At 35.1% G+C, this 18363-nt stretch overlaps 1 protein-coding gene across 3 annotated transcripts in view; it reads right to left on the minus strand.

Moving 5' to 3' along the window:
- Positions 1–12418: 12418 nt before the first annotated feature.
- The window catches only part of nompB (intraflagellar transport protein 88-like protein nompB), a 49716-nt gene continuing 43771 nt past the window's right edge, over positions 12419–18363 (minus strand). For all 3 annotated transcript variants that reach the window (XM_073992008.1, XM_073992018.1, XM_073992027.1), the window contains exons 7-9: positions 12875–13802; positions 12703–12810; positions 12419–12637 (exon numbers count right to left, since the gene is read on the minus strand). In XM_073992008.1, the coding sequence (XP_073848109.1) occupies positions 12513–12637; positions 12703–12810; positions 12875–13802 (1161 nt within the window). In that variant the 3' untranslated portion in view covers positions 12419–12512. The remainder of the gene's footprint in view (positions 12638–12702; positions 12811–12874; positions 13803–18363) is intronic.

Raw genomic sequence — 18363 nt, forward strand, 5'->3', positions numbered from 1 at the left:
CTAGTAACCACTTCATGTTTAAATTTACATACATACATACATTTTTCTTACAATTATTCTAGGTATTTAGATATGCAGTCACAGAGTGAATTTCGTAATCTTTACTCCATTCTTTCTTGGATGTGCGTTCTCAAACCCAGTACATGCAAGTAATTTATAGTGTCTCAGTGTGTGTTGTATTGTAAAACATTGTCTTGAGTCTGAGTGGAGATTACAGATAAGTATGATATATGATTACCCACAGAATGATAAATGTACAAGTGTTTCGTGTATCCACCTGCACATCCATCTGTTTGCACACATATTGGAATTATAATATGTTAGTGTCTACCGATTGCAGTGCTTATGTGAATGTCCGTCCGAAAACAAAATGAGATGAACGACCTGTGTTTAACCAATTTGAATTCAAACTGCCGGCACTTTAATTTGTGACCACTATGTTGAAAATTTTTGGTGGAAAAATCGGGAGATACCATTATATTGGGGTTATACCAAAACGTGGGCCGATATACCCCATCTTGGCACTTGGCCTGCCTATGGAAAAATATACTCGGGTGCAAAAATATAGCGTTCTATCTCAATTATTGGTGACGCTAGAGTGATTATAACAGACGGAAATGGCTATATCGACTCAGAATTTTATCCTGATCAGGAATTATACTTTATGGGTAGAAAATGATTATTTCAATGCGTTACAAACGGAAAAACAAAGTCCCAATTTACATTAGGCGAGTTTACTTGCACAATATTTTCTTTTTGAGGATTTTGGCCTTTATTTCAGAAAGTATGGACTGACTCCGAAAAAACGTGTACCGAGATTTATCGTACACAAAAAAAGCCACCCCGGGAATTTTGATTAAAAGCTTTATCACCATATATTTGTCGAATGACGATAAAATATTACGAATATAATGGGAAAATGATTATCAAACATGAAATTGTTACTAGAAAGCGATCAATAAACGATTTCAAACAAATAATTTATTGAAATTTGTTTATGGTTATTAATAAATTTCTGTAGTTAAAATGGTTTTCAAAGTTTGTCGCATGTTCACGCTCTCAAGAGCGAGAGAAATAACTTTTTTAGGGCATAAAGAGTGTGGCATTTGGTTGTTAGTAAGTTTGTTACTGTTTTTTGTTGCTGATTTTTATGAACCTAACAAACGAAGAGGGAAATTCAGTCTCCACAGTGAAACATCTGACAATGGTATGAGGCTGATAGACTTTGCAGCTGCAAAAAACATGGTAGTTAGCAGTACCAGATTTAATCATCTCGATATTCATAAGGGCACCTGGCTGTCTCCAGATCAAAGAACAAGTAATCAAATTGATCATGTTGTAATAGATGGAAGACATTCATCCAGCGTGTTGGATGTACGATCGTTCCGAGGCGCAAACATTGATTCGGACCACTACCTTGTTGCAGCAAAGGTACGTACCCGCCTAAACGTTGCAAATAAAGCACGAACAGACTCAACGCGGAAGTTGGACATCGATAGGCTGCATACACAACAGATAGCCACAGCATATTCCACTCAACTAGCCCAATTGCTTAACGCGAGCACTCCTTGTCCTGATAACATAACAACACAATGGCAACATATTGCTCACTCCATGCAAACAGCCGCAAAATCCATACTTGGATTCCAGAGACCTCCACAAAGGAATTCATGGTATGACCAGGAGTGTCGCGCTGCTACCGAAGAGAAAAATGCGGCATATAGAGCTACTTTGCAATCAGTAGCAACGCGTAGCGCGCGAGAGAGAGAAGAGAAACGTCTTTTCCGCAAGAAAAAGACAGAAATGGAAAAGCGGAAGTGTGAAAATATCGAGATGTACAGGAGCCAGAATGAAGTCCGAAAATTCTACCAAAGAGTGAAACATCAAACAGATGGCTTTGGTACAGGCACATCCTCCTGTAGAGACCAGCAAAGTAATCTGGTAACAGATACAGATAGCGTGCTCAGGATATGGAAGGAACATTTCTCTAATCTGCTGGTATCCAATAGTAGCGAAGACGATGATACCACAGATCCAATCCGAGAAGATGGTATAGAATGTATACCGCCCGGCCAAGATGAGGTAAAAACAGCAATCAACCGGCTGAAGAATAATAAAGCAGCAGGAGCCGATGACTTACCAGCCGAGCTGTTTAAAACCGGAGGCGACGCGCTGATAAGGTGTATGCATCAGCTAGTTAGCACCATCTGGCAGGAAGAACGCGTACCCGACGATTGGAACCTGAGCATCCTATGTCCCGTCCACAAGAAAGGAGATAAGACTGTATGCTCAAACTATAGGGGCATAAGTCTTCTCCCTATTGCCTATAACATAGTGTCAGGGATATTGTGCGAACGACTAAAGCCAATGGTCAACGAAATAATTGGACCATACCAATGTGACTTTAGACCTGGCAAGTCCACCATTGACCAGATATTTACCCTGCGGCAAATCCTAGAGAAGACCCAAGAGATGCAGATCGACATATTTCACCTTTTTGTCGATTATAAAGCAGCAATCGACAGTCCCCTCCGATCAAAGGTATTCCACGCAATGTCTGAATTTGGTATCCCCGCAAAGCTCATCCGGCTTTGTAAGATGACTTTAACTGACAAGGAGACAGCCTTTCGTGTGACCTATTCAACATTTTGCTGGAAAAGGTAACACGATATGCAAATGTCAAAAGAAATGGCACAATTTACACCAATAGCCACATGTTACTTGCCTATGCTGATGACATAGACATCATGGGACGATCAGTAAAGGAAGTAACTGATACCTTTAAGAAGGTCGAAGCAAAATCTGCGAAAGTGGGTCTGGCGGTAAACGGCGAAAAGACCAAATTGATGGTGTCGACGTGCAAAGCGTCCATAGAGCTCGGACCAACTGTGGAAGTTGGTACCTACAATTTTGAGGTAGTTAAAGACTTCGTCTACCTCGGCACTGCCATAAACACAGCAAACAACATCAGTTGTGAAATAAGAAGAAGAATTGTATTGGCCAACAGATGCTACTATGGTCTAAGTAAGCAATTTAAAAACAAAGCCACATCTCGTCAAACAAAAATAACACTATACAAAACGCTGATACTACCCGTGCTAATGTATGGCTCCGAAGCATGGGTACTTGCGCAAGCAGATAAGGCAGTGCTTGGTGTGTTTGAGAGGAAAATTCTTCGAAAGATCTACGGGCCGATTTGCGTTGATGGTGAATATCGACGTCGTATGAACCACGAGCTCTATCAGCTATACAAAGACATGAATATAGTTAAACGTATCGAGATGCAACGATTGCGTTGGCTATCATGAGAATGAGCGATGATGAACCCGCTAAAAAGGCGTATGAATACATGCCACATGGCGGTGCACGCAGAATCGGCAGGCCTAAGCTTCGATGGAGCAAACAAGTGAATGAAGAAATGGAAAGGCGCGGTATTCCAAAAAGTCAAGCGAAAACCCGAGAGGAATGGAGATCTTTTCTTAGTTCGGTCTATCGAACAAATGTTCTGTAATGGGCCAACTAAGTAAGTAAGTAACAAACGAAGAGGGAAAGAAAAAAACGGTACGAGTTCTCTTTTTTCTGTTTGGTGGTTAAGGAAGACAGATAACATTTTTAACCTTCAGTTTGGTTTATTTTGGCAGTTTCTTTAAAGCAGTTGTTGTATGTGGATCGGTAGTGCAGAAATAAATCTGTGGTTGTGTGTTTTCTTAAAGTAAAGGTGCTTTTCAAGTAAATTAAATGCCAATACATTATATAATTGAATGCACGAATATGGAAAAGGATAATAAGAATATTTTATTGGACAAAGAAGCAACCGCATGTGATATTGGTAATAACATCAAAACATTTTATATATTTGATATATATATATATATATATATATATATATATATATCATCATTTTCAGCTAATGATTTTCAATGTGGCAGAACAATGTGTTTTATTTCACAACAAGAAGCGTTCAACGATGTTCCCTGTATTTTATATTTAAAAGTGATTTCTTTGTTTTCTTTTATTAAAATTGTAAGCTTCGTTCCCGTACTTTTTAATGGTAAAACTCGTAAAAGAAAGAACTGCAAAAAATTTGTTCTCACACACAAGTTTTTTGAAATAGTTCGGGAACGGAGAAATGGAAAATACGTCAAAAAAAACTGGAACAAATGTCAAAGTCGGCGTATCGGCCAATCAGACGCCGGCAACCATGTTACTATTTTTTTACTCGCCCAAATTTGTCGTGTAAAAAGTTTTTAAAGAGAGCGTCATTCAGCGCCATTTTTGTTTAAAGAGAAGTGAACATTTTACAACTTTTTTGTCTACGGGAACGCTTTTTCGAGTAAAATGTGCAAAAGTCGTAAAAATTGTAAAAACTTTTTAGTAGTGTGACACTAAATAATTATTTACATCTGTTATTAATTATTCCATTCCGTTTTTCTTTCTTTTGTCTGATATTTTTTTCAATTAAATAAATAACCACCAACATTTATAAATGTGTGTATGTATCTTTTTTGTGGCTATTGGGTCTGTAATTAACAAAAAAAAAAAAAAAAAAAAAAAAAAACAACAAAAAAAAAAAAAAAAAAATAATTGTAAATATGAATATTTTTTATCGATTGGAAAAAATGCATTCAACAATTTTTTTAATCAAGAAAATATTTTGTTTTTATCAAGCAAAATGTGGAATATTTTGATACATATTTTTGTCAATATGTGAAATACTTTATCAGTTCAAAATAAAAATATCGATAAATATTTTAATTAATATTACAATTTTATTTTATCAACCTGTATTTTTACTTTGTGATCAAATAATTTTATCGAATTTTGTCAATATGACAATTTTTTTATCGCAGGGCTACAAATTTGTTTATGCGCATACAACATTTTACAGAAAAAACTTAACTTTTGTGGGGGAGGTACCCGAAAGAGTGGACCGATATAGCTCATCTTCGAACTTAAACTAAGTTTAGGCAAAATATTACGATACCCAAAATTATGGTATAGGTTGATCCGTTCGAGAGTTATCGTGCGCACCAGCCAGACAGACGGACAGAGAGACAGGCAGATGGACGGATGGCTAAATCGACTCCAAATTGTCTGAAACAAATTTCGTCCAAACATACCGTTTTTCGATGAGACTTTTGGTCGTATCAAAGTGTATATCACAAATATTGTCAATTATTTCATATTCCATTTCAAAAAAAGGTTAAATCTTTTTCGCGCAGAGAGAGAGAGATTTTTGGTACATAGGTTAAGAAAAAAATTCTCCAGTACGAATCTGCTTGCGAGCCAATTTTTGGTTGTTGCGGACAAAAGGTAAGGAGGCTTTATTTCGTCTTTTAAGAAAAAAAAAAATTATAAAAAAACAAATTTTTTTAATGAGCACAATTGTTATTAAAAAGTTCTCTCGAAGTGACTTCAGCGAGTAGATTGCATAATACATGTAAAATGTTACTCAAAGATGTTACTTTTTCAAAATAAAAGTCCATTTAGGGTTATAAAACCACAAAACTTCACGGCGAATTAAATGAGACTAAAATCATACAGATTGGTATTATAGTTTCGATGTTACAACCAAAATAAGCACATATGTATGTATTTTTTCAAAAAAATAATTTTTGTTTGACAAAATATTTTTTCACATGAATTATGTAATTGAAGATATTGGAAAAATCTATAGGAATACTTCCTTCATTTTGCTTAAATCTCCCAATAAAATATATGGATTTTGCTTTATAGACATTCATATTAAAGCTTTCCTATTGAGGAAGATAACGGAATATGTATATCTCAATGCTTTTGAAATGGAAATAGAGGTCACACAACCTATTTTAATTTATATGCATTGTAAAATGCGTGTAAATCACGTAATTATCAAAATTTTATCGGCATTTGTGATTTTCATGTACATCAAGGCCATATCTTTTAATTTGAATATATTTTTCGAAATATAAATTGGACGCTAAGATTAGAGTTTCTGCTCGGGAATTCCCGACCCGGGATTTCCCGGGAAATTTTTTTGAAATTCCCGGGAATACGGGAATAGTTATTTAATGTTGAAAATATAGTGGAATAGCGATTATTCATATCCCGATAATTCCCAATTCCCGATCATTTGTAACAAACTTAGGGTCCATAGTAAAAATCGCGATAATTCGTGTAAAGTACATAAATTTTGGTCTCTCAACAATTATTGTTTTTTCTGGAATTCGAAGTCTGTATAACCTCACATAATTCTGAACTTTTTGGAGCCATTTCCTTCTTGTTCTAGTCCATATTTTTATTAATCGCATTCTTGAAGTATATTAATTTCCTAAGATATAAATTCTGTGATCGATTCGAATTGTTGTTTTCTCCAAAATTATTGTATGTAATATTAAAAACTGTATATTGTGTAAGTGGCAAATCGTGTATATTAGGAATGGAAGTCAGTAATAACTATAGTATGTATGTTCATATAAGTATGCCTCTATATCTTTGGTGCCACCGTGGTGCAATTGTGAAGTTTTGTACACAAAAGGTCAACCTTGTAAAAATCTTTTATCAGCAGATTTATTCTATAATCGACACGCCCTTCGAACCATAAAAAGAACGAAGAAGACCTAAAAAATAGATTCGCACAGCAATCTTTGATATGAAGGAAGCCTTTGCGAGGATGGTCGTGGGAAACAGCAATTTATATAATCTCCGCAAACTAGTCAGGAAGAATTGGTTGGCTTGAACAGTTGTCATATATGATGTATTGGTACTTTCAAGATTTTGGCACATCGTCGTTAATATTGTTGCATATTGTTCCAAAGAGATAACTAATGATACGCTATACGCTATAAATATAAGGAGTATTTTAGAGTCACTTTGGCAGTTTTGTTGTTATGTGTGTTTACTTTTTATTTTTAAAATAAGCCCGCTTAATCACATATTTGTTGTTTTCAAATTTTAAAAACAACAAGTTTTTAAAAGTGGGTGTAGTTAAAATTGATTTGCTTTAAGGAAGGGCAGAGAATACTACTTTCGTCCAACGCCACTTGGACTCATCAGTTCTCTAAGTTCTTTGCATTGAAGCAAAGAACTCTTCCCCAATTTTATGGACGAAACTAGTATTCTTTGCCCTTCCCTAAAGTAAATAAATTTTAACTACACCCACTTTAAAAACTTGATGTTTTTAAAATTTGAAAACAACAAATTTGTGATTATGCGGGCTTACTTTAAAAATATAAGGAGTATTTATTTCCTTTATGTTTGCTCTATGTCACGTCTATGCCCCACAAACTCGATTTCTCATAGTCCCGGGAATTCCCGGATTCCCGGGAATGAGAAATTTTTGTTCCCGATTTCCCGGGAATGAAAAAAACTCGGGAATTCCCAAACTCTAGCTAAGATGTAGCATCGGCTGCATCTTAGGGTTCAAAAAGCTATAAAACATCGCTAATTTGGTCATAATGAAAATCTACGACCGCAGAAAACGCGATAAAATTTAGGTGATTTTTCTACATTGGTATTTCTCGTATCTTGCGTTTTTGTAGATGGATTTCACGAGTAATGATTTTTTAGATCCGTAACGTAAAAACCTAAAATTTACGAGGAAATTGAATACAATTGTAAAAATTAGGCCCGAAAAATATTTTTAGAAAAATGTTCGAACAAAATTTTCGTATTTGGATACAGATGTCTGTGAAGCTATGTAGACTACATTCACGAAACATATATCAAATAACTGAGAATCGCGAGTTCTACAATCCTATATATAATTTTTTGAAAACCCTGTTTGCGGAATGAAATTAAAAGAAAATTTTGAAAAACACTTAAAATCTGGTTTCAAAATTTCAGCATCATTTAATGGTAGACGCAGATAAAATTTTGAAAATTTATACATCGTGAAAAGTGTGGTTTAATCACAAATCGAGAGAAAACAAAAAAAGGCACGTTGCACAGTGGTCCCACTTGTATGGGAAGGTGCGACAAAAATATTTATAATCGTCGGATCAGTCTGATTTTTTCAGCATATGCTAAAAATAAGTAAAAAATACTTTAGCCTAAAAATCATCAATATGGGTCCAGTTTTTCCTGTAGCCCCATGTAGCGGTACCACCCGATTTCTGGTATTTTGAAGCTTTTATCTACATTTTCGGCCCTAATTGGCTGTACTTTGGTATTTGGGGTTTCCAATAGTCAAAAACCTACTGCGCCAAAAATTGTGGTCTGAGGTCCAGGTTTCGGTATAGCCCTCATATTACGGTACCTCCTGATTTCAGGTATTTTGAAGATTTTATCAACATGTTCGGCCCGAATTGATTGTAATTTGCCTTTTGGATTTCTCAATGATCACAAACCTTCTGCGCCAAAAATTGTGGTCCTTGGTCCAGGTTTCGGTATAGCCCTCATATTACGGTACTTCCATATTTCAGTTATTTTGAGGTTTTTATCTACATTTTCGGTTCGAATCGGTTGTAATTTGCTATTTGGAGTTCTTAGTGGACAAAATACGTCTCCGACTGGTATCGTGGACAGAAAAGGAAACAAATTATTCCACTTGAGGTCAGAATATTTCATGGTAGGGGATATAATTAAGTTCGGTGCGACCGAACTTTACATTTTAACTTGTTTTTCATATTATATGTAGCATCATACATATATCAAAAACATACAAATGTAAAAAATACACTCATAAGTACATTCCAAAACAAAAATGTTTTAAATCTTAAAAAAAAAACCAAAACAAACAATAAAAACACAAAACGAAGAAGAAACTGAGAATACAGTAATACGGCATATTCGCTGAAACGACCAGAGGCATCGTCAGTATTTTTAATGTCACACACGGAAATGCAAATATATGCAGCTGGAACCAAATTTTTTGTAAACTTGACACTATTTCGGACTTTCTTCAAAGAATTTGGAGAGTGGCGAAGGATGGCGAAGTTAGTAAAACTCAACCTAAATTTTTAGGACTTGGAAAAAAAAATCCACAAAAAAGTATTATAAAAAATGTGATTTCCAGCACATTTTATGCGTATAATTTGTACACTCTTTTATTTAAAGGTAATTAGAAAAACATGTACTAAAACTTCCATTTTGAAAAAAAATAATTTTATCCTTTCAATTTTAAGTTACTTGCCTTAGCCTTAGTGACGTTTTTGAAGTTTTTAAGAGATCATACGTAAATGTCAACTTCTTCGTTTTGTTTTGTTAAATACCGCTATAAATTACAAAAACAGTGCTGGAATATTAAAATATGATATGTTTAGAGACAATTTGCTGAATTGTCGCAGAGATTTGCTGATATCGATTTTTCGATTTTTGTCGCAGGTTGGGACCAGTGTGCGTTGGCTTCAACCCATTTTTTAACATAAATATAGCCACAGCTTCCACGCAAATTAACTTTTAAGGTCAATATTGTTTGCCAAGTCTAAAAACATTTCATTTTATTCAAAAGCTTTTAATTTGTAAAATATGCAACCACAATTCGCAAGTTATAAAAGGGCAAACCTTGGCTTCAACTATCTTAAATCGGACACTTTTTCAAGATGAGGTTTTTAATTTCCTCTATTTTTTACTGTGGTGATGCTGCTCATAAGCAAAACATTTTAGTACACATATTTTCAGATTTTGTTTTTTGACTAGAGGTTCCAGTGATATCGCGCCTTGAAAAAGTCGAATTCTGTAAAAACTATATGCAAAGAATATTCATAACTTCTTTAATATTGGTCTAAATAGAAAAAATCTTTTTTTGTATTTTTTGTTGTTTTATCTGCTATCTAATGAAAAATATAAAAAAAAATTGTACAGTGGCAATTTTCCCGATTTAAACTTTAAAATCGATGTTTAACAATGATTTTTTTTTTGCTTTTTTTTGTATTAAACTACGATTAATTAAAAAAATTTTAAGTCCCACTATTTTTTTCTTAATTTTTTAAAATTTGTCAATACAATTTTTCCTTTATACAAGTGGGAAACATGCATATGTAATATTACCAAAAAATAAAAAAATGCATTTTCAACATTTGTTTTGTACTTTTAGTTGGGAATTTATTTTAAATATCTTAAAAACTTCGTCATTTCTCGATTTTGAAAATGGATTAGCTGTTATGGTACTAGCCGGACAATAAACTAACTAAATTGATGATCAAAAACCACAGATTGGCAATTGTATGAATGGGCATCCGATACGAATAATCTACCAAATATTAAAGTGATATTTTGACCAGAAGATAGATGACTATTTAAATACGAAAGAGTATTTAAAGTTGAGATATTAAATGGCTTAACATATCGCGGGCACCAAAAAAACTTCATTCAGTAATACCCACTAATGCTGGTACACTGATTGCTAAATCAATCATAAAATCGCAAAATGAAGGAGTTTTAAAGATGTTTAAGGTAAATTCCTAAGTAAACCATCAAAACAAATTTTTATAAATTAAACTATTTATTTTTTGGTAAAATATGTTTCACACTGGTACAAAGGGAATTTGTCAATAGAAGATTTTTAAAAAAAATAAGAAAAATAGGTATCCTTCGAATCTCACTACCAAATAGGACTTAAAATTTATGTAACTAATCGTAGTTTAATACAAAAAAAAATCAGGAAAATCTAAGAGTACAATCATTATTAAAAATTGATTTTAAATATAAAATCGCGATAATTCCATCAAGCCCACTGTGCAAAGTTTTTTATATTTTTTATCAGATAACCGATAAAACAACAAAAAATACAAAAAAATTCTAATTAATTCTCTTTCGAGTGGAGCTATTTTGACCTAAGAGCTATTATGCTACGTTTCACGGTTGGTTAAATCCGATCATCGGGCATATTAGAATGTTATTTTTAGTGGGTGGACGAAGGCTAAGCTTGGTAACTAGTATTTATACCACAAATCATTCGAAAATTGTATATTCGAATTATTTATTTTATTTTAATGCCAGTTATTTAATTCCAAACTTTTCCTATAGTCTGACTTATGGAAACCTCATTTTGGAATTAAGTAACTGGCATTAAAATAATAATTGTTCCACAAACATCCCAGATGGGACAAGGGAGACTTCTCTCATATCAATGAGTGCACCCCGATTCATATTAGCTCAATGATATGGGACCTACTGTTTATTGCCGAGTCCGAACGGCGTGTCCTAAGACACCACTTGTAGAGAAGTTTTACAAGGCTGAAATACTCAGGAAATGTCGCCAACATCACTGAGGGGTATTTTGCCACCGTTGAAAATTTGATGTTGTTTGGCCTGGGAATCGAACCCACGACCTTTAGCGTGCAAGGCGGGTGTGCATACCATTGCACCACGGTGGCACCCACTGGCATTAAAATAAAATAAATAATTCGAATATACAAAAACCTCATCTTGAAAAAGTGTCCGATTTCACTCAGAAATCCCCATATATGTACTTTGTGGGATCTAAAATGGTTATTTCAAGGGGTTACAAACGGAATGAAAAACTTAATATACCCTCCATTGTATGGTGGAGGTATAAAAAACAAACTTAATTTATTTTTTCTTCAATAACTATCTTGTTCCCCTCAAAGCAATCCCACTCGGATATATTACACTTATTTCAGCGTTTTTTGCGATTCTCGAAACACTTCTGAACGCGTTTTGGTACAGCCAACAGTTACTATTTTGATTTTTCTTTTATCTCCTTAATCGTAGCAATATGCTTTCCATTTATCGGTGTGTTCTTTCGTTTTATCAGCAGGACTCTGTCTGGTGAGTACCGTGTTTGAGGCATGATAACGGTTTTGTTTTTGGCCAAAAACTCATGCACTCGATGTGTGAGCTGTTGCGTTATCATGGTGCAAAGTCCATGATTGGTTTTTCCACAATTCTGTGCATTTCTGACGAATTACTTCGCGCAAACGGCACATCTTGTGACAAGAATTCACGATGCTCATCTCATCGAGATATGGAGATCGGTATACCAAGAAATGGGTCTAGGACCAACATTTCGAGGTATTACATGAATTGGGAGCAAACAATAAATTGCTCCAGAATAGGTGAATAATTGTCCTTTAATTATTTTTAAGTCAGGTTGATTTAGCCCCTTTTTAATTTTTCGCAGCTCGAGATAATGGGACATCCTACGCTTCCATTTAATACACCTCGAAATAGTTTATTAGGCGCTTTAAAATTTGATTATGTTGAAAGATTTCATTAGTATTTTGCACGTATCATGGCGAACAATTTATGAGAAATTGCAGTTACCCGTAGTCAGACCTGTCGAATCTTCAAACATCATTTCATAAAATTTGTTCAAATACTGGTAGGAAATTGTTTACATTATTTGTTATTGCAAACATTTAGTTGATATACTGCATGTTTAAAAACTGTATAAATTCATTTTTGCCCGGCATCCTAACAAACAATTTCCTACAGAATATTGTGTTTACATGAGAACACAAGACTGTGCGATACATTAAGGGTGTTATTACATTTATTCGTTACTCATTGCGTCAATGATTTTGGATACAAAGCTGCATAATATTTTGTTTACTCAAAGCAATTAATATTTATATGGGTAATAAGCTTTCAGCGTTCATTTCCTCGTCATCCGATTCGGGTGTTGCATCACCTTTAACAGCACCGGTACGTGGGCGTTCTGGGGGAGGTCCCAAGGGATCAGTATGTTGTGGAACTGTCAAAGACAAAACAAACATGGTGTTAATTATTACATTTGTATTTGTGAAATAGGTAATTTACCTGTGTAAACAGAATCCGAGGTACGCACATAATGTTCCCCATTGAAATTGGCTGAAATTGCATTAGATATGCCATTGTCAGTTTCAGTCATTCGATCGTTGCGAAAAGCTAGAAAGACATAATATATAATTTTAACAGAAAACGTTGGGTAAAGATGTTACTAAAAAATTACATCTTAAACGGCTGCTCCCCACTCTGCCCGAGGCTGCAGACGAAAGTCGCTGCTGTTGATAACGCTGCTCATTTTCTCTCTCCGTTTGAGCTTTATGTAATCGAGCATATTCCTGCGAGTATTTCTCATTCAGTTCTGTCATACCCAAGCTTTTTGTGACCTGAACTAAAGCTCGTACACAATTCAAATTGTCCGGAAAGAGGGCATATATTTTCTCAAACATTCCCAGATATTGTTTAGGGGGTAAATATGAATTTCGAAAACAGCTTGCTATGCGTAACATTAGATTTGGATCATTGGGGTCAGCGAGAACTGCTCTTTCGTAATAATATAAAGCCTTCTCAATGGCCTGCAGTTTAATATAATAGGATCCAATCGAACTGGCAATGCTGATATCGCTGGGATTTATGCGATACGCCTCGTTGTAGTATTGATTGGCTTCCTGATGGTCATTCAATTGTTCATAGATAGAGCCAACTTTTTCAAACAGGCGCGAGTCTATTTCCCCAGCCGATATACCCATCACCTGTAGATATGATTGCAATGCTGTTGAGGTGTTGTTCAATTTATAGTTACTACCTCCGATAGTTGTTGTATTTAGCTTCTCCTGAAGTTTTGCACATTGATAGTAGACATGACTGTGCTGCACGGAATGGGGAACCATCAGTTGTTGCTTTAAATTTTCAAATTGTTCTTCAGCCAAAGCTAAATCGTTTTCTTGCATAGCCACAAGGCCCAAATTGTAATTGGCCTCAAAATTGTCTGGTTGAATTTGCAAAGCCCTTTCCAGTTTGTTGCGTGCTGCCACATAATTTTGTTTGTGATAGTCGATGATACTTGCATTCACCAAAGCCATGGCATTGCTTTGCAGGGCTCCGATTTCATTTAATTGCTGGATGCAGTGTGTAGCCATTTCCAAATTGCCCAACTATTGTGATAATTAAAATTGAATATTAAGTATTTATGTAAGAAAAATGGTAAAAGAGAAATATTTTACAACTTTCTGCTTAAAACAAATAACAATGTGATAACCCACACACTACCTCCTATCCCATATCAAAGTTTTCCGCAGAATTGCTTGTTTATGAATGGAATTTACAATTTTAAAGATTTTGAAATATGAGATTGAAAACAGTGCTAGCCACACTTTCTAGGAAGGATTCTTTAAGCCAACATTTTGTATAGTTTTGTATTTATGAGCCTTTACAGGAAACATGTAAGAACTTCGTTAAGGTCGGTCGGGCCGAACTTTTTAAACGAACTGTATTGAAGTAAATAGGAGCAATTGGTTTCCCTTGGTTTATTTATGAAATTACTAAGCTTTTCCCTTACGTTAAGGCGTCTTCCTTGGAGGAGAAGAATATCTTAACTGATTATAATCAATTTATATTGATAAACTATCCGACCCGGTCCGCGTTGCTGGCCCTTGAAAGTGTTTTATGTTACCTTTTATTATTAATTATATTTTCTTGCATCGCTAATTAGTCGGGATATGCAAGTGACTATAAATAAAAAATCTTCAGAAATGTTGGTGTAGATATACAAAATTAAACTATCGCCAATGAATTGATGACTTGAGGCATGCATTTATTTCATCTGCTAGAATAGTATAACTGGAAGTGTTTGTCTGAAATCTAAACGTGAATTACTTCTTAAATCCATCAAGAATCGATCTAAAGCTTCTAGGGAATTTTTATGTGCCATCGTATATTCGTTCCAGATGATAACTTCTATTTAATATTGCATGTGTGCCTCTCATGAAAATGAATGTCCAGAGACAACTTAAGGACCGACTGTGTCGCCCTTCCACCTTCTTATAATGTATCTTTTATACCTGATGAAGTTATAGCTATTGATATATTGCCTTCTAATCTACACCATCTATATATATAAAAGAGTAAAGTGATGATGTGATCTACACCGCCCAGACGAAACGGCTGAAGCTAGAATCCCCAAATTTTGTGTGAGGATTAGTCTTGGGGCAAAGGTGCTCGATAAGGCTGGGTTTTTGGAAATTCGTCCCACAAGGGTGCGAAAAGCACTAAAATGTACTAAAAATGGTCAAATTTGTGTGGGGGCCGACTAAGAATCAACGCCCAGACGAAACTGCTTAAGCTAGAATTCCCAAATTTTGGGTGAGGATTATTCTTGGGGCGAAGGTGCTCGATAAGGCTGGGTTTTTGGAAATTCGTCCTACAAGGGTGCGAAAAGCACTAAAATGTACTAAAAATGGTCAAATTTGTGTGGGGGGCCGACTAGGAATCAACGCCCAGACGAAACGGCTGAAGCTAGAATTCCCAAATTTTGGGTGAGGATTAGTCTTGGGGCGAAGGTGCTCGATAAGGCTGGGTTTTTGGAAATTCGTCCTACAAGGGTGCGAAAAGCACTAAAATGTACTAAAAATGGTCAAATTTGTGTGGGGGGCCGACTAAGAATCAACGCCCAGGCGAAACGGCTGAAGCTAGAATTCCCAAATTTTGGGTGAGGATTAGTCTTGGGGCGAAGGTGCTCGATAAGGCTGGGTTTTTGGAAATTCGTCCTACAAGGGTGCGAAAAACACTAAAATGTACTAAAAATTGTCAAATTTGTGTGGGCGGCCGACTAGGAATCAACACCCAGACGAAACGGCTGAAGCTAGAATTCCCAAATTTTGGGTGAGGATTAGTCTTGGGGCGAAGGTGCTCGATAAAGCTGGGTTTTTGGAAATTCGTCCTACAAGGGTGCGAAAAGCACTAAAATGTACTAAAAATGGTCAAATTTGTGTGGGGGGCCGACTAAGAATCAACGCCCAGGCGAAACGGCTGAAGCTAGAATTCCCAAATTTTGGGTGAGGATTAGTCTTGGGGCGAAGGTGCTCGATAAGGCTGGGTTTTGGAAATTCGTCCTACAAGGGTGCGAAAAGCACTAAAATGTACTAAAAATGGTCAAATTTGTGTGGGGGCCGACTAAGAATCAACGCCCAGGCGAAACGGCTGAAGCTAGAATTCCCAAATTTCGGGTGAGGATTAGTCTTGGGTAGGGCTGCGGAGTCGGAGTCTGGAGTCGGAGTCTAGCAAATTTTGCTGGAGTCGGAGTCTGGAGTCGTGAAAAAAAGCTCGACTCCGACTCCGGGCAAAATGTTTTTTTCTACATTTATCAAAAGAGTTTTTATTTTTTTATGATAGAGAGATTAACTTTATTAACATTTTGATAAATCGTTTATTCATTTTATAGGAAATCTATGAGTAAACTTGTAAGCAAAGGATTTATTATATTTAGTAATGTTCCATGACAAAAGAATTATAATTGCATCTTTCAATATGAATCGATTTCTTAATATACCATCACATTTATGACAAAACTTATATACACTCTGGAATACTAGTTTTAGATCTCACATATTTATACTTCACAATATAATGTGGAAAAAGTATTATAAGTTTATTTTGTCCACAATTAAGGGGTTATGGTCACTTATTGTGCACGAAAAATGAAATTTTTCATGAATTTTTACAAGTAATCTACCAATTTTTTCCAAAAGATATTGTTTTCATCTGATTTATAATACCTTGAGCTACTTTCAGAATTTTTTTTTTTTTTTTTTTTTGAAAAATATTGCACACTTTTCTGACAAATTGCCACCTACGAAACACTGTTTTTACTAAAGCAGTTTGCGGTGACCACTGAAGCTCGAAAACGAATAAACCGATCAGCATATGTTTTTGTGGTATCATTAAGAACATAATAATCGTGTATTTAGGCGAAACTAATTAAAAAATATGCATTAAAAAAAGGGAACTGTAGAAGTCAAAATTTCGCTTTCGTAAAATCTGTAAGTAACAAATTACTGTTGGCATACCCATCTTCATATTTCGACAAAATAAAACGAAAAAGATATGTGACCCGTCCCACAAAGGGGAAATTTGTGTTAAAAGTTGATCAAAAGTCCTAGAAAGCTCATTTATACTTCGATTGATATAATATTTTGCACAAAGCATATCTTCTGCACAAGGATTAATCCTATAGAAAATAATGAAAATCGGTCCAGATTTGGATGCAGCTTCCATATATATTCGCATCTGATATGAGATAAAAATGCACCAAAATCACTGAAATTTGACACATGCAAACTGAACTAGCCTTAAAAAACATTGAGCCAATTTTCAAACAAATCAGTACAGATGTACATATAGTCCCACATACATATATTTCATTCCAAATTTTATTTTTTGAAATTTACTTAAATTTAATTTTTCTCAATTCACATGAGAAAAGCAGTGAATGTTTCTGAATAATGCAAACATATTTGATAGGTGTTGGTTTAGTTTGATAAATTAGAGCCCCGGTTATAACGCGGAGCAAAATTTAGTGTGAGTAAACCTTTCAATTCCATATAAAAATATTTCATATTTTAGTTGAGAAAAATTAGATTTTTTCGGAATGGCGCAAATATGCGCAATTTTTTATGATTGAATCTGATATTTGAGGCTCAATCGCATAAAACATTAGAATAAACTATGGTCGGGAAACGACGGGGAAATAGACTTTTTCACTATTGAAATTGTAGTAATCTTAAAAATGATCATAAACAATTTTCATAAAGAGGATATCTATTACCATTATTAAAGAGCAAAGATGTAAAATCAATCTAAAAATTTTAAATGCTAATCTTGTTCGGAGACTGTACAAAAACAATAAATCTTGAAAAATATTAGTTTTCGCGAAAATAATGTCATTTTAATGTTCACCTAATTTAGTTAGTTTTCGAAAATTTACTTTTTGTTTTCAGTAAGGCTGAGTTCAATCGACTGCTGCATTGGATTGGTTAATCTTACAAAGTCGAGGATGGTTATAGCAAATGTAGAAAAGAGTCTGGTTGCCGTTTATCAACATTTTTTCATAAAAAAAAACGATTTTCATATTTTGCGTTTTGAGCAACTTTATGCCTATGTTTCCCCTCTGTGCGTCCGTACAAAAAAATTTAATCAAACTCGTCAGTTCTACTTGTTTTTGTTTTAAATTGATAATCGGAGGGTATACTCGTACATATATTTCGGCAAAATCTACTGAAACTTTCTAAATTCTTTCTGTTGTTGTTCTTCTTTTTGATATAAGATACAGCAGATTCAATACGGAACATCAATTTTACATCGCATTGCATTACAAATTGTCTTAGAGAAAAGAACAGATAAGAATATAGGGTCCTAGTATAGGAAAAGTTGAAAAATTTAGCAAATTTTATTAATTTTTAGTGGTATAGGAAATTACCCTCGGAGTCGACTCCGGAGTCGGAGTCGTGACAAAAAACTGGCCTGGAGTCGGAGTCGGAGTCGAAGGAAAAATGGCTCGACTCCGAAACCCTGGTCTTGGGGCGAAGGTGCTCGATAAGGCTGGGTTTTTGGAAATTCGTCCTACAAGGGTGCGAAAAGCACTAAAATGTACTAAAAATGGTCAAATTTGTGTGGGGGGCCGACTAAGAATCAACGCCCAGACGAAACTGCTTAAGCTAG

The sequence above is a fragment of the Musca autumnalis genome, unplaced genomic scaffold (assembly GCF_047663935.1).
Source record: "Musca autumnalis isolate F117 unplaced genomic scaffold, ASM4766393v1 scaffold_1, whole genome shotgun sequence".
NCBI classification, from domain to species: domain Eukaryota; kingdom Metazoa; phylum Arthropoda; class Insecta; order Diptera; family Muscidae; genus Musca; species Musca autumnalis.